The sequence below is a fragment of the Macrobrachium nipponense genome, chromosome 26 (genome assembly GCF_015104395.2).
Source record: "Macrobrachium nipponense isolate FS-2020 chromosome 26, ASM1510439v2, whole genome shotgun sequence".
NCBI lineage: Eukaryota > Metazoa > Arthropoda > Malacostraca > Decapoda > Palaemonidae > Macrobrachium > Macrobrachium nipponense.
In genome coordinates this window covers 66,922,362-66,947,361 of record NC_087215.1, presented here as the reverse complement: position 1 = coordinate 66,947,361, position 25,000 = coordinate 66,922,362, and the positions used below count along the sequence as shown (strand labels likewise).

Genomic DNA, 25,000 nt, shown 5'->3' with positions numbered 1-25,000 from the left:
CTCTCTCTCTCTCTCTCTCTCTCTCTCTCTCTCTCTCTCTCTCTCTCTCAGTTTCCTAAGTCCTCGCCGACTTCTCCCAGAGGCTCTCAGGGGAAAGCGGATGTCTTCCCAAATACCCAAATGTCGAGCCAGCCGGAATCACTCCAGTAATTGACCTCGCCATCAACAACACCTCGTAGGTTCCCCAAGAGGTTATGGAAGCAAGTTCCAGGAGGCCATTTGCATTCAGACGAGTCCAGGGAACCCCAATACGCGTATGTGTGTCTCTCTTGTCTTCAGCAGATCTCTCTTGATTTAAGATTTTCTCAGATTGTTTCGTCCTGTCTTCGCTGAGAGACCTGTATGTAATCACCATTTTTAATGTAATACAGAATGTTGACTTTTGACTTTGTTGAGGACATTTGAGCTATTTTAACTCTCTATTTTATGCTTCGTAATTTTTTATTTTTGTATTGATTGTGTGCGTATTTTTTTTTTTTTTTTATTTCAGGTTTTAATGGGTATAAAAACTGATTTTCATTTGCTCTTAGAAACTATGATGCTCGACTTTGACAAATCTTTTAGTTGTTTAATTATTTGTTCGAGAAAAATAAGTTTTATTTCTCTCACTAGCTACTCATAGACGCCATTTTTTTCTTTTTTCCTCCAGTTTTAGCTCCATGAAAGTAAGCAAACTTAAAGTGACTGAACAAGCTATCTTTCGTAAATTTAGCGTATGACATTGTCTTTTGACTGTCTTTTGCTCAGTTATTATCCAGTACGTAATTATGGATTCACACATTTAATGCCTGAGATATTTTCATGAACTGCTTTTAGTCGGTTTTCTGATCGTGATTCATTCCTCTATTTAGAGTAAGACGTCTTTTCTCATTTAGTGGAAGACTTTCCCCTTTACTTCCTTGAGTTAGTTATATAGTTAATGATTTATTTGTTTATTTAGTTATTATTCATACGCAAATTTCCCCTTTAACGTAAGACATATGTTTTCATTGACTGCTTTTAGAAGCGGCCTTTGTTTCCATCTCCCACCGCTACGGAGGGAAACAGGCAAGCATATTAAAGTTGCCTGTTGCTTCTCAGGTGCCCCCTCCCATCTCCCCCCCCCCCCCGCTCCCCCCCCCCCCCCCCCCCCCCCCCCCTCCCACCCCCCCCTCCCCAGTTCCTCGGTTTGTTTTCACTGATCGATCGCCCGGTATTCAACAGGTATTGCCTAAGGGAAGCCTGCTAAGTCTGCACGTGTAACTTCGTTAGGTAATGGCTATTGCGTATTTTGCCTTTCGTGACGTCATAACTTCTGAGGCAATAGGCGTATTTTGCCTTTCGTGACGTCATAACTTCTGAGGCAATAGGCGTATTTTGCCTTTCGTGACGTCATAACTTCTGAGGCGATAGGCGTATTTTGCCTTTCGTGACGTCATAACTTCTAATGCGTTATGCGTATTTTGCCTTTCGTGACGTCATACTTCTGAGGCGACAGGCGGATTTTGCCTTTCGTGACGTCATAACTTCTGAGGCGATAGGAGTATTTTGCCTTTTGTGACGTCATAATTTCAAATGCGTTGTGCGTATTTTGCCTCTCGGGATGTAACGAATGCAAGATGAGATGCCTAGCGTTTAATACATCGATTTTTTCCTCTCTCTCTCCTTTGACGATTATCTTGTAGCCATTTCAACAGCTTGAGAGAGAGAGAGAGAGAGAGAGAGAGAGAGAGAGAGAGAGAGAGAGAGAGAGAGTCTGCTAATGTATGAGTATAGCCCTATGTACAGAGTTACTCAATTTATAATTTTTTTATCTAAGAGATTGTGGGATAATATATTTATGTTTGAAAAGTGGAGAGAGAGAGAGAGAGAGAGAGAGAGAGAGAGAGAGAGAGAGAGAGAGAGATCGTATCTTGAAATACGATGTTAGCGAAACGGGGGAATTGTGATTTTTAACGCTGTCATTTTGAGTGAGTGAGTGAGTCAATGAATGAGTGGCTGAGTGAATCAATTAATAAATGATTTAGTGAATGAATGAATTTATAAATGAGTTAATTAATTAATTAATTAATGATTGAGTGAATGAATGAATTTATGAATGAGTGAATATATTAAGGAATTAGTGAATGAATGAATTAATGAGTAAGTGAAGAAGTGAATGAATGAATGAATTAATTAATTAATGAGTTAATAGATTAATGGGTGACTGAATGAATGCATGAATGAGAGAATGAGTGTGTGAATGAATGAATGAGTGCGTAAATGAAGTTATGAATGTATATTATATATATATATATATATATATATATATATATATATATATGAATTATATATTTATGTATATACACATATACATACATGCATACACAGAATATACATAAACACTTTTTATCTAAAACATTTAATAGCGAGAGAAGAAGATAATTATAGTAGCGATATTATTGGTACTTAAGCTAAAGGCATTCACATTTCATTTCATTCCCCAAATTCATGTGTCGACTACGAATTAACTATATCTGTGGGACGAACATCGTAATGTTCGTAGTACGATTTTCATTTTTTTTACTGTTAAAATATTCGCTTTTTGGGTTTTTTTTTTACGCTTAAAATGTCCGCTGCACGGATTTGCTTCATGAACTGATATAGCAATCTGCAATTCGCGTATATACGCCGATTTGATTGCTAGATATTGCATTGTTGTTTATCGAGAGAGATGATGAAATGGTGCACTGTATCGATTATTTATTCTTGGCCAGTTCAATTTAGTTACTGTATAGCAGATGAACTCCCTGCCCAGCAAAATGTACCTACATACACATACATATATTTATTCATACTTAAGTATTTTTATTTATTTATTTGTTTGTTTGTGTGTGTGCGTGCATACATGTTTTTATATTACTTCCGGCAGTTCAAAACAAACCGTTTAAATTGCTATTCTTAGAATTGTAGTTTTTGACATCAGCAAGATTTTATTTTAGATATAGAACAAGTTTTTTTATTTTACTTACAGACTATGTTACGTAATAAATTTAGAATACGGTAAATAAAATTCATTTTTCCTTCACAAATAACAAAGTTATTTTCTAAGGGAAGAAGTTAGTGATTAACTTCAAGTCCTTTTTTTTTCTATATCGTGAAATGAAATTCACCAATTCCTTGCAGGTATCTTCACGCCGTTTCCAAGAGTACGTACGTACATGATACTTCCTAAAAAAACGAAAGGACCAGTAAAAAAATAAATAAATAAATAAACTTTCCTGCAACAGAGGCACGGTAGCAAATAAAAAACGAACGAACAAGAGTTGGACAGCTTAGCTGATTCCTTTAGTGCCTTGATGGCACTGAAGGCGCTCAGTTTGGGACCAACTCCGACGGCAGAGTATGCCATCAAACTGCTGGCGCTAATGCCATAGAGGAGGGCATTTGGGTAGTAATCCCCTCGTCTGTGTGTGTGTGTGTTCCTTCGTTTAGTGCGAATGGGAAGGAAGAAGGATAAGGACGATTAAGGAAGATAAGGAGGAATGCACTTAATGAATGTATATTTGAGGAAGACGTGTTTGTCCTGTTTCCATAAACATTTACGTGTGATATATTTTTAAGTCTTCGTTTCCTTGAATGAAAGGCGGACGTGAGCGTAATAATGACAGCATATAAGTTAGATACAGAACTTAACAAACTTACAGACATGGAACGATACACGTGTACCAAAATGTATATGAAAGTTATTTACAGAATTCTTGCACAAGAGGCAGTGATGAAAGTTCGTCTGACAGCGAGAATGATGGAAGCCAGTCACCCACAACAAAAATAGAGAGAGAGATAACGTCCTAACCAGATATTTATTTTTTTCATTATTTATTTTTTTTATTATTATTGACATTTGAAGTTGTTGGGTTCAAAGGGTTGAAAATCAGCACTATTTATTTCATCAACCTCACATTCTGGGAGATGGTTTTTCCTAACTTAGACATTTTTTTTTTTTTTAAGGGAGCATTGAGAAAAATTTCATTACTTCAAAGACAAATGCTGCAGCCATGTTTTTTCCAAGTTTTTTTTTTTTTTTTTTTTCAAAGAAGCAAGGAGGAGCGGGGGGGGACAAAAGTTTTTTTTTCAACTAGCAAACAGGAAGGGGGGGGGGGGGGATTTGAGATAAAATTGAGGGACGGTATACAACACATCGACCTTCACGTTCAGTTTGTGTAAATGTCACTGAGTTGCTGTAACCTACTTATCCGAATTTAATCTCTCTCTCTCTCTCTCTCTCTCTCCATACATACATACATACATATATATATATATATATATATATATATATATATATATATATATATATATATATATATATATATATATATATATATCGAGCTACAAATGTCCTTTAATATCTAATTCGCTCTACCTCGGAATTAATATATTTGCATATATGTTTAACCGAAGGGGAATTTTTTTTTTTTTTTTTTTTTTCTTTGCGATAATAGAATTGCCGGCCGACGGGCACGAACCATCGACATTTTCAATTCCAGGACTGGCAGTGAAGCCTTAGCCCACCCCACCCCGCGGGAATTGAAGATGTCGATGGTTCGAGCCCGTCGGCCGGCAATTCTATTATCGAAAAAAAAAAAAAAATCCCCTTCGGCTAAACATATATGAAAATATATTAATTCTGTGGTAGAGCGAATTAGATATTAAAGGACATTGGTAGCTCGATATATGTATATAAATAACGGTAATGTGATATGAATTATATAATATATATATATATATATATATATATATATATTATATATATATATATATATATATATATATATTAGTACAGAGCTGCTGTAACCTACTTATCCGAATTTAATCTCTCCTCTCTCTCTCTCTCTCTCTCTCTCTCTCTCTCTCTATATATATATATATATATATATATATATATATATATATATATATATATATATATATATATATATAATATATACACCATTTGGTGGAATTATAATTCTTGGTGAGTATGATGATATATATTTTGTAAATTTTGTAATTCTATGCTCGTTGGGGGAAAAACCCGTTAATAGAGGTTAATGTATGCAATAACTACGGAACTTTATACTACTTCCCTTGTATTGGGGAAACGACGTAGCCTTCCAGCCAATTAGATATTACTCAAGGTACTTTGTGTCATCCCCTCGTCCCCTTGCGTTCGCATTCCCTGTCTCCTATCGATTCTTTCAATAGTGCAACTGCTCTGAGGTTTTCCTCCTGTTACACCTTTCAAACCCTCTACCTGTCAGCTTCCTTTTCAACGCAGAAGGACTTCATAGGCCCCAGCGCTTGCTGGCCTAGTGCATGATCTAGCAACCCCGTCCCCAGAGTACGATACTCAAAGGTTATTTTTCGTGTCAACCTTTTTATTGTGATTAATGCTGAACTAGGCACGATGTTTATAGCTTGTACTAATTTAAGCTGAATTGGAGCACTTTTATAGCTTGTACAATTTAAGCTGAATTGGAGGAAGTTTTATAGCTTGTACTAATTTAAGCTGAATTGGGGGAAGTTTTATAGCGTGTGCTAATGTAAGTTGAATCAGGCACAGGTTTTATAGCTTGTTCTAATTTAAGCTGAATCAGGAAAAGGTTTTATAGCTTGTACTAATTTAAGCTGAATCAGGAAAAGGTTTTATAGCTTGTACTAATTTAAGCTGAATGGGAGGAACTTTTATAGCTGGCTTAAAATGTAGTTGATCAGCATGGGTTTTTATAGCTTGTACTAATTTAAGCTGAATCAGGAAAAGGTTTTATAGCTTGTACTAATTTAAGCTGAATCAGGAAAAGGTTTTATAGCTTGTACTAATTTAAGCTGAATCAGGCGCGCAAGTTTCGTAGCTTGTACTTATTTGTTATTTGTAATGGATCAGATTTAGCATTCACAATAAAAAAAAAATACACACATATATATATGCAAATAGATACATATGCACGTCATAATTTTGATAGATGGTTTGTCTTAAGAAACAGAAAGAAAAAAAAACTATTCTTTTCATGTTGTTTTAAGAAACAGAAAGAAAAAAAAAAGCTATTCTTCTCAGGGGCATCTTGGGCAAAAGAGAAGTGAAAAAGAAAATAACAATAAAAAAGGACTGTTGAGGGAAAGGGACTTTAATATTTCCCTCGTATTTCTGGTACGTTGGACTTCACGAGTAATGCGGAAAGACAGTTTTTTTTGTACCGAGAAGAGAGAGAGAGAGAGAGAGAGAGAGAGAGAGAGAGAGAGAGAGAGAGAGAGAGAGAACCCCTATCTGTACTCCCAGCATCATACATAAGCAGCAATATAAGGCCACCAACGAAGACGAAAAACAAGAGAGCATTTTCGGACTCGGATTTGATTGGTCTTTTAGTCGCATCTCGCTGCTGCAATCTTGCTGGAAATCTTTCAATATCTCTTTAGCGAGAAACTACGTACGTAGTATTGCTGCTACGTATTATGCTGGAAACACAGATAAGAGTGTTCTCTCTCTCTCTCTCTCTCTCTCTCTCTCTCTCTCTCTCCTCTCTCTCTCTCTCCTGTTTTTCGTCTTCTTTGGTGACCTTATATTGCTGCTTACATATGATGCTGGGAGTACAGATAGGGGCTCTCTCTCTCTCTCTCTCTCTCTCTCGGTCACAAGGGGCCATACAGTAACCTCATGTTTTTCGACCTCTGGAGAGGCCTCATATTGCTACTGGCATTTTCCTTCCAATTTTTTTTTTTTTTTTTTTTTTTTTTTAAAGAAAGGAAATGTTTTTTGCGACCGCTACATGACGACCCTCTTGGGTAAAAGAAAGGCCAAAAAAGGGTACAGAAGAAGATGATGTACCACTGCTGCTCCCGAGAGAGAGAGAGAGAGAGAGAGAGAGAGAGAGAGAGAGAGAGAGAGAGATGTCCTTTGAACTTCGTTTCATCTTACTGGTCACTGTTTTTACAGACTTCATCTTTTGCCTTCTGGATTTGAATATTTTTTCTACTAGTATTTTTTGTTTTATTTTATTTTTATTTTTATTTATTATTATTATTATTATTATTATTATTATTATTATTATTATATTATTATTATTATTATTATTTATTATTATTATCTATTTTTTTGCTCCGGGAGCCTGATACGACTTTCACAGCTGTGTCATGACGTAAGTGACGTAAGTCGTATTATTTTTTTCTTCCAACAAAAATGGAAGGTCGTATTTTTCCACCAAAAAGGGGAAGTCGTACTTTTCTATTTAAAAAAAAAGTACTTTTCTACCTGGGGGAGGGGGGCGAGTTTGTACTTTTATGCAAGATGAAGAGGTCGTACATTTCTACAAAAATTACAGGGGAGGTCGTACTTTTTTTTTTTTTCGGTTTACATAAAGGGTGGTCGTACTTTTCTACATAAATTAAGGGTGAGGTGCGTACTTTTCTTTAAAAAATAAAAAATAAAAACAATGGGAGGTCGTGTTTTTATATATATATATATAAAAGAAGGAGTTCGTACTTTTCTACAAAAATGTTGAGGTGGAGGTCGTATTTTTCTTTAAAAAGAAAAGGGGGGAATCGTACTTTTCTACAAAAAAGGTGGGGTTGGGTGGTCGTACTTTTCACAAAAAAGTGGGTGGTCGTACTTTTCCACAAAAAAATGGGGTGGCGCTGTGGGGTGGTCGTACTTTTCACAAAAAGTGGGGTGGTCGTACTTTTCCACAAAAATGGTGGGGTGGTCGTACTTTTCCACAAAAAAATCGGGGTGGTCGTACTTCTCTACAAAAAAAGGGGGGGGGGTTGGTGGTCGTACTTCTTTACACACAAAAAAAAAAAATAAAAAAAAATGGGGCGGTCGTCCTTTCTCTACGAAAAAAGTGGGGTGGTCGTACTTTCTCTCTCTTCTCTCTCTCTCTCAAAATAAAGGGGGGGTGGTCGTACTTCTCTACAAAAAAGGGGTTTGGGGGGGTTGGTCGTACTTCCTCTACCAAAAAAAAAAAAAAATAATAAAAATAAAAAAATGAAATGGGTCGGTCGTCTTTCTCTACGAAAAAAGTGGTCGCACTTTTAAAAAAATGGGGAAGATCTGTTTTCCTAAAAAAAAAAAAAAAAAGTGGTCGTATTCTCTACAAAAAAGGGTGGGGGAGGTCGTACTTGCAGTTCACAGTACTGGATAGTCAAGAAAGTACTGTGAGGCTGTTGTTTTTTTTAATTCAAAGCCTCCAGCTTATCTTGTCGAGGCAACTAGCAATCCCCCCCCCCCCCCTTCCCATCCGTAAGGGGTCTGTGCATCACTTTACGGAACGGATAATAAACATATCCAGCCACAATTTCTAGTAAATCTCCTTACTGTGGATTTAAGAATGGATAATACTCGCCAACAAAATGTAAACATGTAAACGGACTGATGTCAAATGTCAAAAACGGCATTGATAAAAACAGGCTTAGCCCTTCTTGTTAAAAAAAAATATGAATAAATTGCTGCATCTCTCGATTAGTGAGTTCTTATTCTTATTTTTTCGTGCGTCAAAAATGCCATTTTCAACAAATAACAAAAAAAATGTAGACTGCTAAGACTTTATTGAGCGCTGTCATTTTTATAACTGTAATCGGGAAGACACATAAAGACACATTATGTATGTGACCCCCTCCCCCTTCTCTCTCTCTCTCTCTATCTCTCTCTCCCTCAAAACGAAACGCTTTTTGATGACTTGCAACCCACAGAAGCCATTGTCTATTCATCGAGAATAAATTGACCTGTCTTTTTGTTGCGGGATACCTCACGTCCCATATGCGTTTGATACGGGTCTATTTTGGGCCGTTTCTCGCGATGCAAAAGTGACGTTTAATCCTTGAGATAATGGACGTCCTTCTTTTTCATTTTTTTTTCTAATTTCCCTTTAAAACGAGGTTGCTAACCAACCCAGGCGCGGTTGGTTGTTTTGTATGTGTAAAGAAAAAAAATCATTTGAGTTGGCTTTTTTGTTTGTCCTTCCGCCCTCAGATCTTAAAAACTACGGAGGCTAGAGGGCTGCAAATTGGTATGGTGATCATCCACCCTCCAATCATCGAACATACCAAATTGCAGCCCTCTAGCCTCAGTATTTGAACTCTCAAAAGTCTATATATAAATTTTTTGCTGAGACTAGAGGTTGGAGGAAAAGGAGTGCTAGAGAATACACATGTTTTGGTGAAAATACAATCGTAAAATTACAGGGTATTATTGTGGCATTAAATCTTAGTATGGTTGATAGAATTGACTCTCTCTCTCTCTCTCATTGTTATTTGTTTTGACACGGCATTATTAAATCCAGTTATGGAACGGAATCAAGTTCTCTCTCTCTCTCATACTACACACACACAGGGCTAAATGTGATGTGATTCACGCTGCTTATGCCCTTACCAGATAATGAATTATGCTAATCAGTAGCCACGCGAATTAATTAACCCCCCACCCCCCACCCCCACACCCCCCTCCTCTACCCCCCCCACCCCCCCCCCCCTTAAAAATAAAATCTTCCTGGAATTCGAGATCGAGATGCATATATGGCTGCAATGCGGTTCATTGTTCCACAAGGAATTGCTCGAGTTTTGCAAAGGAGTTTTGCAGTCTCGCTTTATGCAAGGTTTTGAGTCGTTGAATTGGCTAATCCGATTCCATCCCCCCCCCCCCCCCCCCCCAACGTTTTTCTCTGTGTTAGCGCGTAGTCCTTGTGTGTTGCGCAGCTTTATTTGTTTATTGTTTACTTATTTATTTTGCTGATGTATACTGTTGGCCTCTGAGATATATATATATATCTATATAATATATATATATATATATATATAGATATATATATATATATATATATATATATATATATATGATGATATACTAATTGGATCTGTGATATATATATCATATATAATATATATATATATATATATATATATAGTATATATTATTAAATTATATACTATAATATATATATATATTCTAGATATATATATTTATATATATATATATATATATATATACATATATATATATATATATATATATATATTATATATATATATATACACACATATGTGTGTGTGTACACACACGTACATATAGTACGCATTAAGCTACAAATGTCCTTTAATACCTAGTGATTCGCTTTACCTCGGAATTCATATATTTTCGTGTATATGTTGACCGAATGTGATTTTGTTTAGTCGATAAGAAATTCGTATCAGCTAAAAAAAAAAAGTCCCCTTCGGTCAACATATATGAAAATATATGAATTCCGAGGTAGAGATATTAAAGGACATTTGTAGATTTTAATGCGTCTATATGAATAGTGGTGTGCGTATATATATACATATATGTTATGGTTTTTTACGCATGTATGTATATATGCATGTATAAATAGCCCCATACGCCCACCGTATTTGGTTGGAGATCCAAGACCGGCGTAAATTACTATTCCCAAACATTCAAATAGTCGGATAGTTGTTACTACCAGCTATTACCGTTTCGCCCAAACAAGCTGCCGGTAATTGGGGTTGAACCAGCTGAAGGGCTCGGGTCTCTACGAGAGTTTCTGTATTGAGAATTGAGTCGCCAGTCTTGTAGCGACTAGCGACTAGCGACTCCGAGCGATGCGCTGTAGTAGTAGAAGCGTTCTTGTTCTAGCGTCTAGTACCTCCAGCTCTTATACTGGAATCCAGATTCCAGAACCCCGTCGATATATATAACAAGATGGTGTTTCGTGTGACGCCGTGGCAAGCTTTCAGCAGAGTTCGGTAGCGGAAGATATTGTAGGGGGGTGCCATGACGGCGGGCTTGTCGCTAAAACGCCGTCTGGTGAACTTCCTGAAGCGACTCCTCGTGCGACTGAATCTGAAGAATGTCGTGAGCGGTAATTTGAAACTTTGTTACTTCTCTCTCTCTCTCTCTCTCTCTCTCTCTCTCTCTCTCTCTCTCTCTCTCTCTCCATTTATATTTTGTAGATTTCGGTGGGTTTTTTTTAGCTGATGAAGAGAGACTTGTAGTTTCAACGTATGGGCGGTGATAATAGGTACTAAGGATCAGTGTTTTTGTTTTTACGGTACTTTGTGTTGCAAGGTGTCTAAGACTAGGTGTTTCTAGGTGTGTCTAAGACTAGGCTTCAGTATTTCAGTTTACGGTACTTTGTTTCTAGTTGTATCTAAGACTAGGGTTCAGTGTTTGGTTACGGTACTAGGTGTTCTATGTGTGTCTAAGACTAGGGTTCAGTGTTTGGTTACGGTACTAGGTATTCTAGGTGTGTCTAAGACTAGGGTTCAGTGTTTGGTTATGGTACGATGTGTTTCTATATAGGTGTGTCTAAGACTAGGCTTCAGTATTTCAGCTTACGGTACTTTGTTTCAAGGTGTATCTAAGACTAGGGTTCAGTGTTTGGTTACGGTACTAGGTGTTTCAAGGTGTGTCCAGGACAGGGTTAAGTGTTTCAGTATATATTTGATGGAGTTTCAAAGTATAGTTGGGATTAATGTTCAGTGTGTCACTTCAGGGTATTTGATGGTGTTTCAAGGTGAGTTTAGGACTAGGGCTCGGTGTCTCGCTTTAGGATCTGATTTTGTTGGTTCGGTTCAATTCAAACATCTTAAGGCAGTGTCTTAAGGTGCCTGCTTAATATATCGCCCCTTTGGATTAAGTTTTTTTGTTTAAGACTGAACATCTAATTAACTCTGGTAATCCAAGGAAGATATTCGCTTGCAGGTATATTTTATTAATGAGATTTAGACTTAAATGTAAAATGGGCTTATAAAAAGGGCGTATATACTGTATTGCTGTTGATATATGATAAAGTTACCGTGATACGTTAATTACCTTATTTCGTTTTTTGCGTTTAAACCCCCCCCCACCCCCAGGCGGCATAGGGGAGCTTTTCTAGTAGAATTGCCGTAGTGCTTAATGCATATTACACCGTCCTTAGTAAAGGGCCATTTAACTTTTACCTTAAGGTTTTATCACAAGGTTTACCTTGTATGAAGGTTGCTCGGTGCATCTCAGTATATAAAATGGCAGTGCCGTAGTTCGGAAGGAATTAAGTGAAGAAATAGTTAACCGCTAAAGAGATTGGAGTTTTGACATATATAGTTATTTAACAGTCTACCTCAAAGTGACGAATTTTGGTAGTTTCATCGATAGTTTCGAGGTTCGCTCATGCTGGCAAAAGGCCACCATAAAAGGTTAGAACAAATCTAAAAAGAAAAAAATGAATAACTTTGCAACATTTTCTTAACAGAGTATGAAATCACCAGGATGGTTCAGTTAATAGTTTTGATATAAAGAAAAATTGTGGCCAAAGTAGAGGACTTAAAAAATAAATTATTAAATACTAAGAACACCCACCCCTCAATTTCATCTAAGGTTTAATTAGCGGGAATAGTCTAGTTAGGTCGACTTTTTCGCCCGGGAGAAGAATTAGTGCAATTTGGGAGGTGGAAGTTTGCCTGTGAGATTGAAGCGAAGGAAAGAAGTGGATTATTTATCTACTTATTTGTATTTATTTATTTGTATTGTGAATGATGTTTGCCTCTAGAGATTATGGAAGGTAGAATGTAAGTTGTTGTATATATATATATATATATATATATATTATATATATATATATATATATATATATATTACCTTAAACATCAATGGCATCAGTGATGTTACTTATAGCAATAGTTTCGCGCAATCCAATTACCGAAGGTATTAAATTCTCGTACATTGTTATCGAACACCGCTAGGGCTTATCGAGGGCGTTTGTATTACTAAGATAATAGCTGAAACAAAATACAAAATCAACTCTTGACTCCACAGCTACAGCGGCAAGAGTTAGATTGAGTTTTTTGTTATTTATTTTATATTGGAGATTTTTTTTCTTGACTTTAAACAACTGTGTGAAATACTCTGTTGCATTTCAACTATTGGTTCAGCTCTCTCTCTCTCTCTCTCTCTCTCTCTCTCTCTCTCTCTCTCTCTCTCTCTCTCTCTCTCTCTCAATAGCAGACGAAAGCACAGCAAATACTTGCATTGATTCTTAATCTTGGTTCTGGGCGTACAAGATTTGGCTGCCTTCATATACTACGTAACCCGTCAAAAGAAAATATATCAATTTCGAGAGTAGGATGTTGTTTAAAAAAATTTATAATTTGACGTGGATTGTTTTTGAGATTGGATGACGTAAGTGGAAAGGGCTCTTATTATTTGTTTGCTTTACCGATCGTGGTCCAAATCTAAGTAGAGACTGGGGTCGAGCCTTTCAGGTAACCTGTCCAGGTAAACTGTTCAGGAGGCTTCTTAGCTGTTAGAGATTACTATGGCTTTTTGATAACTGTCTCTTGGTCTTTTAACTTTAGATAGCCTGGTTTGAAGTGGATAAATGGGGCTGGTGTGGCCCTTGAATCTCTCATACCATAGAGGACTAGGATACTCGCTTGGAAATTTGTCGAATAGGGTACATTAGAAAGTTTAAATTCTTCAGTTTGACTGAGGATCTGGGAAATTAATTTATTCCCAGTAGGAGGATAGTGAGGTGCACTGCAAGCATTAGTATACTTAAGGCTCGTTGCAGCGTTCATATTCTCTTCCATCTTTCTTTCCACTTATATATTTGAGCACTGAATGACCTCATTGGTCCCAGTGCTTGGCCTTTTCTATTCATTGTAGTTATATACAGGTTATTAAACGTACATAGAAACCTGCTAGACTAACTGAAGGTAAGAATGATTCTCTCAAAGTTATTCCTACACTTGAAAAGAAGTTTTTTTTTAATCGGTTTAAACTACCTCGCACGTTCCACGTCCAGGATATTGGTATCACCAAACTGTGTGTGAGGGGGGGGGCGGGTTTGTGGGGGGGAGAACTATAATTCAGAAGTCGGGCTGTATGGTAATGTACAGGGCCTGAGTTGACTACGAATGTGGTAGTCTGTGATGGGAGTTGCTATGGTGTTTTCTAGTCTAGGGATTTCTCACGAAAAATCACTAAATATATCACATAGTCGCATAGTCACTTAGTCACATATTCACACGGTCATCTCTCTCTCTTAATGTATTTCAGTGTCAGTTTCCGTTCTCTCTCTCTCTCTCTCTCTCTCTCTCTCTCTCTCTCTCTCAATTTATTTCAATGTCAGTTTGCTCTCTTTCAATAGCCGAATTATCAAAGGTTCAGCACCTTGACTTTCTCCAGAAAGGTTACATCTCTCTCCTTTCCCCAAAACTCCATCGAGATGCATGGAATCTCTTCGCCCGCAACTTTGAGACGTAATATTGGGTTTTCCTAACTTTTTCTCATTTTTGTGGCCTTTTTAAAACCATAAATGGGCCCTTCGTGAACAACGTTTGAGTTTCATTCTTAAAGAATCACACACACACACACACACACACACACATACACACACACACACACACACACACACAAGCCTAACGATAGTGGCCACTTATCTTGCCCCTAAGGCTGAGGTTTCTACGGTGGAAGGGTGGGGGGGCACCTCTTTTCGTTTTGGCTGGCCTTTTTAATTTAAAGCAAGTTTTCTTATTTTCAAGTTGTTGCTATTATTATTATTATTATTATTATTATTATTATTATTATTATTATTATTATTATTATTATTATTATTATTATTATTATTCAGAAGGTGAACCCTATTCATATGGAACAAGCCCACCACCACAGGAGGTACTTGGAAATGCACACACACCCTAAATTCTTTAGGACCCGCCCACGAGACCCTCTCTGAAGTGGTGGAATAGGGTGATATATATTCCAAACGATAAATATATCAGTGGTGCGGTTTCGTGCCCATGCATAATTTGTTAAAACACGGAGTCTACTACTACCCTACGGGCGTATATTTTTATGGCGTATAAGTCATACCATTTGTAGATAGTGCTGAATGTGAACGAGCTCAGAGGCTTCACATATTTCATATATTTTTCTTTTTAATTCCGCCCTCGTAGGGTTATTGGGCTTTTGGGCGCTCCTCCTCCTCCTCCTCCATCTGTCCCTCTATCCCTCTATCTATATCTTTATCTATATCTATCTATATCTTTATATCTATCTATCTATCCCTCTAGCCCTCTATATCTATCCACCTATCCCTCTATCGAACCATATATCTATTTATCCATCTATCTCTCCTATCTATCTGTCTATCTATCTCTTCTATCTATCTTTCTGTCTATCTTTCTATCTGTCCATGAAGCAGGAAATGAAGATACCTACTTATTAAAGTAGACAGGCAATAGTGATAAATTAATTTTTTTTCTATTATAGGCTTAGTGACTTATTCATTGACATCAAAAGGAGAGTAATAGAAGGCCAATATGCTCACTAATTAGTAACGATACATTCTGTTAAATATGCAGAATTTATTTTCGGCCATTCATGCAAATCATATGTTCCAGTAAAAGCCAAGGCACTTCTGAGCTATTCCAGGCGACCCAATTATCCAGAAAACATATAATTGATGGGTTACGTTGCTGATTTGGGAACCTGTAAATTTCGGCCTAAACTGTTATGTTCCATTCCGTAACCTGAGTGAGTGTATATATTTCGTTCATTTGCAACAAGGAACATTACGGAAATTCGTGCGTCGCATTTTAGCCCTTTTGCACGGAACAATAGCGAATTGAATCAGGGGAATTTGTGTTTTGGAATCCAGTTGGGTAATAAAAAAGAAAAAAAAATGGCGCTTGAAATTTTAATTGTCTGGAGATAGAAGCATTGAGTTGGTACTGTTGCAAATTCACGCGAATTAGTTGGGGAATAATTACGCCGTTCTCTCTCTTCTCTCTCTTCTCTCTCTCTCTCTCTCTCTCTCTCTCTCTGACACCTCTCATTCCTTTTACACGATCTCCGCTCATATTCACTCCCTCCCAACTTACTGTCTACTGTTTCATAGTGCAACTGCTTTGAGGTTTTACTCCCGTTACACCTTTCAAACCTTTCAACTCTCAATTTTCCTTTCAACGCACATTGGTCTCAATTTGTGTATTCCATTCCATTCCATGACCCGAGAATAAAATAAAGACAAATAGAAATTCTGGCAATGAAACTGCAGTTCAATCGTTTGTCAGGAGTCAGTCACGTCTCTCCTGGCGGAGTTAGTACGAAAGCGCATCGGTCTATACCTGTGCACAATAGGGAAGGGAGTTGTTCCTGACAGTTCAATTATCCTCATCTGAGCTGGTGGAAGGGGTTCGTACGCCCGACGTTTCCAAGAGGCAAAGGGGAAGATCATACTTTGTCCATTTCGCTCGTATTCTCTTCGTCCATCTTACCTAACGCCCTCCCTTGACAAATTTTTTTTCCAATGCAATTGCGAGGTTTTCCTCCTATTCTGAAGCATGTGTATGGTATATGTATGTTTAAGTTTTTTACTACTGTTTGCACTCACGAAATGCTAAGTTATAATTTTTATGGCGGATATCCGTTTTTATCAGTTTTAAAATCGCCTGTATTTATTTAGTTTATAAAATCAACATAAATATTCATGTCAAACCAATTTCATTATAGCGCTGAATAATCCCTATGGATTCCAGTGCTTGGTTTCAAGCCTAAATTTCATATTCCATTCCATTCCCAATTTGAAGCCACTTCCACACTAGGGGCAAAGACACGACGGGTTTGAAAGGTGTAACAGGAGGAAAACCTCAAAGCAGTTGCACTCTTTACTTGCCTGTAATTCTCTCGCTGTTCAACAGTGTTACCAGACCAAATAGTCCAAGGGTGGCAAGGCTGCAAGTAGTCACAGGCAAGCGAACCTATGACTTGTTGATCCACCCTCGGAGAAAGTACTTTAACACGTCCTGACACCGGAGGTGGGCACCAGTCATGAGTCATCGGTGGTGGGAGCAACAACTCGAGACCTCTAACTCTCCTTTCGAAGAAAGCAAAAGTACTTTTTCGGTGGGTGGATCAACAAGCGGGCAAGACTGGATGAGCTAGTCTACTCTATTGAGTTTCTCTCCCCCGCCATATTGACGGTTTTGTTGGGGTACCCGGTGAGGTGAAATTGGCAACGATTATTTTCTAGAAAATTTAATTAACTGGCAGCTGGAAGTTGTATTTTGAAAGTTATATGTTTACTGTATTATTAGCAGGAGCAGTAGTACTTATAGTGGAGGTGAAACTGTTACTTATTATACAATTACTGTATTTTAGGTTGTTACGAAATAAGTGACATGGGCATTTGGGCATTTAACATTGCCGAGGACTGGCAATTAATTTGTCTTACAGTCCGCTCTATCCAATTTTAGGTATTAATTGCTCTTATACCGAATTCCCCATAGAGAATTATACTCAAATTTCACCAGATCCCTTTTTTTTTTTGCAAATGTAATTTGTTGGTCTGTTTATCCAGGTTGATTATTTTTTTTTAAGTTTATTCCATTGCAACTACATTGCCTAGACTTGCACGTGTGTACCCAACGACATCAACAACAGAAAATAATTTAGATAAGTAGTTCCTTTTACCTAACCCCCGTATGGGCCAGTGCTGTCGGTACACCTCACGTAGTGCAATGTAGGCATTACTTGAAGTTCGTTGCAGCGTCCCTTCGACCCCCAGCTGCAACCCCTTTGATTCTTTTTGTCTGTACTACCTCTGTTCGTATTCATTCTCCCATCTTTCCTTTCACCCCCTCTTGACAATTTTCATTGTGCAACAGTGCAGCCGATTTTGAGGTTTTTCCCCTGTCACATCTCCTAAACCTTTTTAAAACTCCTCCAGCGCTGATTGACCTCATAGGCCCGAGCGCTTGGCAATTGTCCTAAATTTTACATTCCAAGGAGTCGTTCTTTTGACGTGGACCCAAATTGGGAGCAGTTGTGGAAACTCGTTCGTTCATTCGTTCGTTCAAGGACGTGTCGGCGGCTGGAGGCAGCTTCCGATAGATCCCTGGCGCCCGATGAGACTCCTGAGGGGATGAGAAGAACTCCCCAGGATACATAACATTTCCGAGATGGAATGTGTCATCGGGATTCCTCCAACCTTAAAAGTTCTTCGCAGAATTGAGAGAAAGAGATGATACAGAACGTTCGTGTATTCTGTAATGCTTATATAAATGTGAACATATACATAAACACACATTTATATATACGCATTAAGCCACAAATGTCCTTCAATATCTAATTCGCTCTGCCTCTGAATGAATATATTTTCATATTTGTTAACCTAAGGGGAATTTTTTCAGTCAAGAAATTCCCCTTCGGTTAACAAATATGAAAATATATTCATTCCGAGGTAGAGCGAATTGGATATTATAGGACTTTGGTAGCTTAATGCGCGTATATATGAATCACGGTGATGTGATAACGTACACACTTATATATAACTTTAAATCCACATTCCAAATCCACTTGAAGCTTGTCAACGCATTCCTAGAGATTCCTAAAATTACGGTTCAGATCTTGATCTGCAATTCACTGCCTAAAGGCAAATATAACTTGAGGGAAGTAATTTCAAGAATATCTGCACTGGAAAAAAAAAACTTTTTCTTTGCAAATATTCCTAACCTGCATTCTCCTGTACTAAAGTTAGGAGACCCTATATATATATATATAATATATAGATATATATTATATATATATATATATATATATATATATATATATATATATATATATATATATATATATATATATATACATACCATATATATATATATATATACATACATATCATACTACATATATATATATATATATATATATATATATATATATATATATTATATATCATATTTTTTCCAAGTCATGAAGATCGTTGGGTTTGAAGTCTTCCTTCGAGACTCAAAAAAAAAAAAAACACTTTTTCTTTGCAAATATTCCTAACCTGCATTCTCCTGTACTAAAGTTAGGAGATATACCCTATATATATATATATATATATATATATATATATATATATATATATATATATATATATATATATATATAGATATATATATATATATATATATATATATATATGTATATATATATATATATATACATATATATACATATATATACATATATATATATATATATATATATATATATATATATATATATATATTATATTTTTTCCAAGTCATGAAGATCGTGGGTTTGAAGTCTTCCTTCGAGACTCAAAAAAAAAAAAAAACTTTTTCTTTGCAAATATTCCTAACCAGCATTCTGTCTAAAGTTATGGAGACTATAATATATAATATATATTAGAATATATATATAAGATATATATATATATATATTATATTATATTATATATATATTGTATAATATATGTGTATATATATGCGTATATATATACCCGTTTTTAATATATACTGTATAATATATATGTATATATATATGTATATATAGATATGTATATATATATATAGTATTATATCTAGATAACATATATATGTATATATATATACTAATATACATATTATATATATAATATATATATATATATATTATATATATATATATATATATATATAATATATATTTTTTTCCAAGGTCATGAAGATCGTTGGGTTTGAAGTCTTCCTTCGAGACTCAAAAAAAAAAAAAAAAAAAAAAAAAAAAAAAAAAAAAAAACATTCAGATGAAATAAACAAAGAAGACTGAATATGGTATTTTTAACGACTGAATTAGTTGTAATTCTATTTCAAATGGCATACCAAATGTTCAGATGTCACATTGCATATGCCAAATTAAGATAACTTATTTTCCACCCTTTCCTTGCAGTTATTTCATCGTGCAACTGCGAGGTTTTCCTTTTGTTACCCTATTAAAACCAGTTTACTCTTATTTCCTTTTCAGATCTGAATGTCCTCACAGGTCCCAACGCTTGGCCTTTGGCCTAAATTTTATGATAAAAATTTCAACGTGTTGAATTGGCAGTTAGACTGAAGAAAAAGCTGAACACTTAACAGTAAATGGAACTAAATTTTATCTTCTATTTATTCCAGGCTCCTGGAGGTACGTGGAAGAAACCTATGGGACTGAGAGCGACCTGGCAGACGACTCCCCCTCCCACACCCGCGGGGGCGCCTACTCCTCTGGCAAGAAGGGCCACGGGAACAGTGCCAAGCCTGGGAACGCCTCGCGAGGCTCCATTATTCCCGAGGACGACCTCCAGGAGCTCTTGCATCGTAACTCCAAGGTAGTGTTTGGAAGTCTGCGAAGATTTTTAACAATTTTACTTAAGTCGTAGGTATCACGGTAGTCACCAATATAGTAAATAGCAGGCATTATTTGAGGTTCTTTGCAAGCGTCCCTTCGACCCCTAGCTACAACCACTTTCATTCCTTTTACTGTACCTCCATTCATATTCTCTTTCTTCCATCTTGCTACGCACCCTCTCCTAACAATTATTTTCAGTTATATATTCCACTCCATTCCAGTATGATATATAGCTGTTCTTCACTAATATATGTAATGTAGATATACATTCATTTAATTGATTCCACTTTTATCTCTTGTCCACCGATTGACGCAACGATGTGGAATTCCTCATTAATTTTTATTTTTATTTTTGTATTTCTGGCTGCACTCATTTGAGGCCAATGATTATTTACGCGAAGAATGTGCTTAAATGTGTTCATGCGTCGACTGTTAAGACATAACTATGAGGATGATTTTAATCTGTAAAAACACCAAACTTAACCTCAACATTTCGAATATTGGCAGCTAATTTTAAATCTGTGGTCTCCTTGATATACCAAGTACTATATAAAACTAGTCAGTTTCACTGATCACTTGCTAATGAACCGGAATTGTGACTCCAGAGATGATTTTATGATGCGTTCGCCTTTAGTAACTACATTCATGAATATTCACCCCCACCTTATATTTGATTCCCGATTCATAGGAAGTGGAAAGTGTTTCCTTAAGCTTTGCTTTTGTATCTGTTTGATTTATGATATTGTATTTAAAAAAAATTTTATTCCAGGATTTGGATTAAGTCTTTTTTTTTAGCACAATTATTATATCATTGTTCTTATCCTCCCTTCGGTCCCTAGTTGCGTCTCCTTTCATTCATTTTGCTGTGCTTCCGTTCATATTCTCTTTCTTCCATCTTTCTTCCCACTTTTTCCTAATAGTGCAGCTTTTTTTTCTTAGTTTTTCCTCTTGTTCCACCTTTCAAACCACCACCTACTCGTTTCCCTTTCAGTGGTGAGTGACCTCATAGGTCCCAGCTCTTGGCCTTTGGCCTAAGTTTTACGTGAAGTTTTATTTTGAAATATGTTGTCGTTTGTGGACTACTTAGTTTGAACTCTCTTATCTTGCTTCCACAGTCAGTGGGCGGCGTGCTGGTCCTTTTAGTGGGCGTGGTCGTCGGGTCATGGGTGTTGGGGGCGTGTGGCGCTTCGTGGGCGTGGCTCTTGGTGGCTGTAGGGCTGACGTGGGGTCTGGTCAGAGGTAATTTGGAGAGCATCGCCGAACAGGCCACAAGGTGAGAAAGTTTCTCTCTCTCTCTCTTCTCTCTCTCTCTCTCTCTCTCTCTCTCTCTCTCTTTCTCTCTTCTCTCTCTCTCTCTCTCTCTCTCTCTCATACCTTAAACAACTATATTTGCCATTATCTCTCTCTCTCTCTCTCTCTCTCTCTCTCTCTCTGACCTCCCCTATATTACTCTCAATCTCTCCCTCCTTCCTTTCCTCTCTCTCTCTCTCTCTCTCTCTCTCTCTCTCTCTCTCTCTCTCTCGCTCTCTCTCGCTCTCTCTCTCTCTCCATTCACACATGGAACAACTTTGATTTGCCAATATCTTGAGTCTTTGGTCTTTGAATTTGAGCAGATTCACAAATTTAGCATTTCATCATTATCAATTCCACCTACAATGTATTGACAGTGTCATTATCATCATCATCATTCCACCTTTCTCCCTTCGACGCTCTCCCACCCTGAAAGGCACGAGTCCCTCCGCCTGCACCGCCGACGCGCCCTTCAGGCGGACGAGACCTGTGAGTGGCTGAACCTGGTCATCAACAGGTGGTGGGTCTTCTCCTCGGCGTCCATCTTCACCCGCCTCAAGTCCCTGCTTGACCCGAAGCTGAACGATGCCAAACCGGCCTTCTTAGGTGAGTTTGCACTCGACCTTGTATTCGTCCAATGTATTTGACCAATGTATTCGATTCTGTATTCGACCAAGGTACTCGACTTTGTATTCCTTCAAGGTATTCGACCTCGTATTTAACCCAGGTATCAGATTTTGTATTCCACCAAGGTATTCGACCCTGTATTCAACCAAGGTATTCGACTTTGTATTTCATCAAGGTATTCGACCTTGTATACGACCAAGGTATAGGCTTTATATTTCATCGAGGTATTCGAATTTGTATTCCATCAAGGTATTCGACCAATGTATTCAACCTAGGTATTCGACCAAGGTACTTGACTTTGTATTCCTTCAAGGTATTCGACCTTGTATTCCACCTATGTATGTTTGACCCATTGTTATTTAACCAAGGTATCCGACTTTGTATTCCATCGAGGTATTGACCATGTATTCGACCTTGTATACCACCTATGTATATTCGCCCAATGTATTCGATCTTGTATTCAGCAAAGGTAACCCACCATGTATGTATTCGAACAAGATGTTCGACCGAGGTATTCGATCTTATATTCGACCGAGTTATTCGATCTTGTATTCGACTTTATATTCGACACGAGTGTTCGACCAAGGGGTTTGATCTTGTGTTCTACCAGTTATTCGATTAAGGTATTCGACTTAGCTATCCGACCAAGGTATTCGAATACCTTTCATAATACAAGTGTATGTTTATTGTATTTGTACATTGAATCTTATCAGATATTAAAAGATTGTCTAATCTGTTTATAACGATATTTCTATACTTAAACAATAAATTTATTATATTTTTTGGGTAGAGGGTTTCAGTTGAAAATCAATAAATTTGTTATAGTTTATGGGGAAAGGTTTCAATTGTTAAACAATAAATTTATTATAGCTTTTTGGGAAAAGGTGTAAGTTGAAAAATAATTTTATATAGTTTTTTGGGTAAAGGTTTCAGTTGAAAATAAATTTATTTTAGTTTTTTGGGTAAAGGTTTCAGTTGAAAATAAATTTATTTTAGTTTTTTGGGTAAAGGTTTCAACTGTTAAACAATAAATTTATTATAGTTTTATGGGTTAAAGGTTTAAATTGTTAAACAATAGATTTATTAGTTTTTTCGGTGAAGGTTTCAATTGTTAAACAATAAATTTAGTACGTATAGTTTATGGGTAAAAGTTTCATTTGTTAAACAAATTTATTATAGTTTTTTGGTTAAATGTTTGTTACAAAACCGTAAATTTATTAGTATCTTGGGTAAAGGTTTCAGTTAAAAAAAAACATATTTTAGTTTTCTGGGAGAAGGTTTCAATTGTTAAACAATAAATTTATTACAGTATTTTGGGTAAAGGTTTCGATTGTTAAACAATAAATTTATTATAGTATTTTGGGTAAAGGTTTCAGTTGCAAAACCATAAATTTATTGTAGTTTTAATCAGTAAAATGTTCCTTCTGCTTGACGTGGTGTTTTTAAATACTTTTTGAGACTTATTAACACTCTCTCTCTCTCTCTCTCTCTCTCTCTCTCTCTCTCTCTCTCTCTCTCTCTCTCTCTCTCTCTCTGTGTAATAACATTGAATTTTGGTTTAATCAGTAAAATGTTCCTTCTGCTTGATGTAGTTTCTAAATAGTTTTTAAGATTCTCTCTCTCTCTCTCTCTCTCTCTCTCTCTCTCTCTCTCTCTCTCTCTCTCTCTCTCTCTCTCTCTGCAATAACATTGACTTTTGGTTTAATCAGTAAAATGTGCTTTCTGCTTTACGTCGAATTCCTAAATAGTTTTAACTCTCTCTCTCTCTCTCTCTCTCTCTCTCTCTCTCTCTGAATTGTGGTGTAATCAGAACTTATCTCCATTGCAGAAACCATCAGCCTTAAACAGCTAACCTTAGGCGACAGGACTCCTATGTTACGGACCGTCCGTGCCTGGGATGTCACCAACCCGGCAGGCGGCGAGGGCGTGGGCGGAGGTGGGCGTGGCATCTTCGACATCCGCCCACCTCCTGGACTCTCGCACTCCCCTACCCACACGCTCGCCCTTCTATGCGATTTGGCACTCGATTCCGATAACTTTTCGGCCGTGTTGGCCGCCAGGATCGGAGGAAAAGGGTAGGTCTACCTTGCGCTTTCGTCTTTTTTTTTTATATATATATATATATTTCTCGTAATGAGACCGGATTAATAGCAAAGGTACTCTCTGTTCATCTCGGTAAAGAGATAAGCTTCCCTCTATTTTTTATTTGATGTATGTATATGTATATATATATATATATATATATATATATATATATATATATATATATATACACATACACATACATATCTATAATCTATATATAATATAATATATATATTATATATATATTACAGTAAATAGATATATAGATATCTATATCTATAGATCTACAAATATCGATATATATATATTATAGAATATAATTAATATAATATATACAATATATATTATATATGTCTAAATATCTATATCTAATATCTATATATTAATATATAGATACATATTTATATAGATATAGATATAGATATCTCTCTCGTGGTTAAAGAACTTCCATTAGTTTGTGACGAGTTCGACATTTATAAATTTTCGTGATTGTCCGTCCGTATGTAGGTCTGATTTTGTTTTATGAATAAGAGTATTTGATTGTTGATGTAAGTGTTAGTTGTTTGTTGATAAGAATGAAAGTTGTTTGTTGGTACAAATGTTGTTGTTTGATCTTATAAAGTTTAGGATACGAGAATTTGTTTATTGGTACAAATATGGTTGTGTATTGATGCAAATATAGTCTTTTATTATTACAAAAGTGGTGTTTTGATATAAATGCAGTCAGTGGATAAGATTGTTTATGGACTAGAGTAGCTTATGGAAAATATACCTTCAACTGCACGAAATTCCATATGCTCTTGTATTCGAATCTTTGTGGATTCAATATATATTCTGTATTCATTTACGGATTGAAAGTTTTATTACTACTATAGTGAA

The 25,000-nt window shown here is 36.5% G+C and overlaps 1 protein-coding gene across 9 annotated transcripts in view; it reads left to right on the top strand.

Moving 5' to 3' along the window:
• The window catches only part of LOC135200357 (uncharacterized), a 373,732-nt gene that overhangs the window by 306,463 nt on the left and 42,269 nt on the right, over nt 1-25,000 (top strand). For 8 of the 9 annotated variants that reach the window (XM_064228954.1, XM_064228953.1, XM_064228955.1 and 5 more), the window contains 4 exons: nt 19,906-20,099; nt 21,235-21,392; nt 21,846-22,015; nt 23,865-24,111. In XM_064228954.1, the coding sequence (XP_064085024.1) occupies nt 19,906-20,099; nt 21,235-21,392; nt 21,846-22,015; nt 23,865-24,111 (769 nt within the window). Of the gene's footprint in view, nt 1-10,554; nt 10,842-19,905; nt 20,100-21,234; nt 21,393-21,845; nt 22,016-23,864; nt 24,112-25,000 lie in introns of those variants that run through there. The other variant, XM_064228951.1, reaches the window with a different exon arrangement.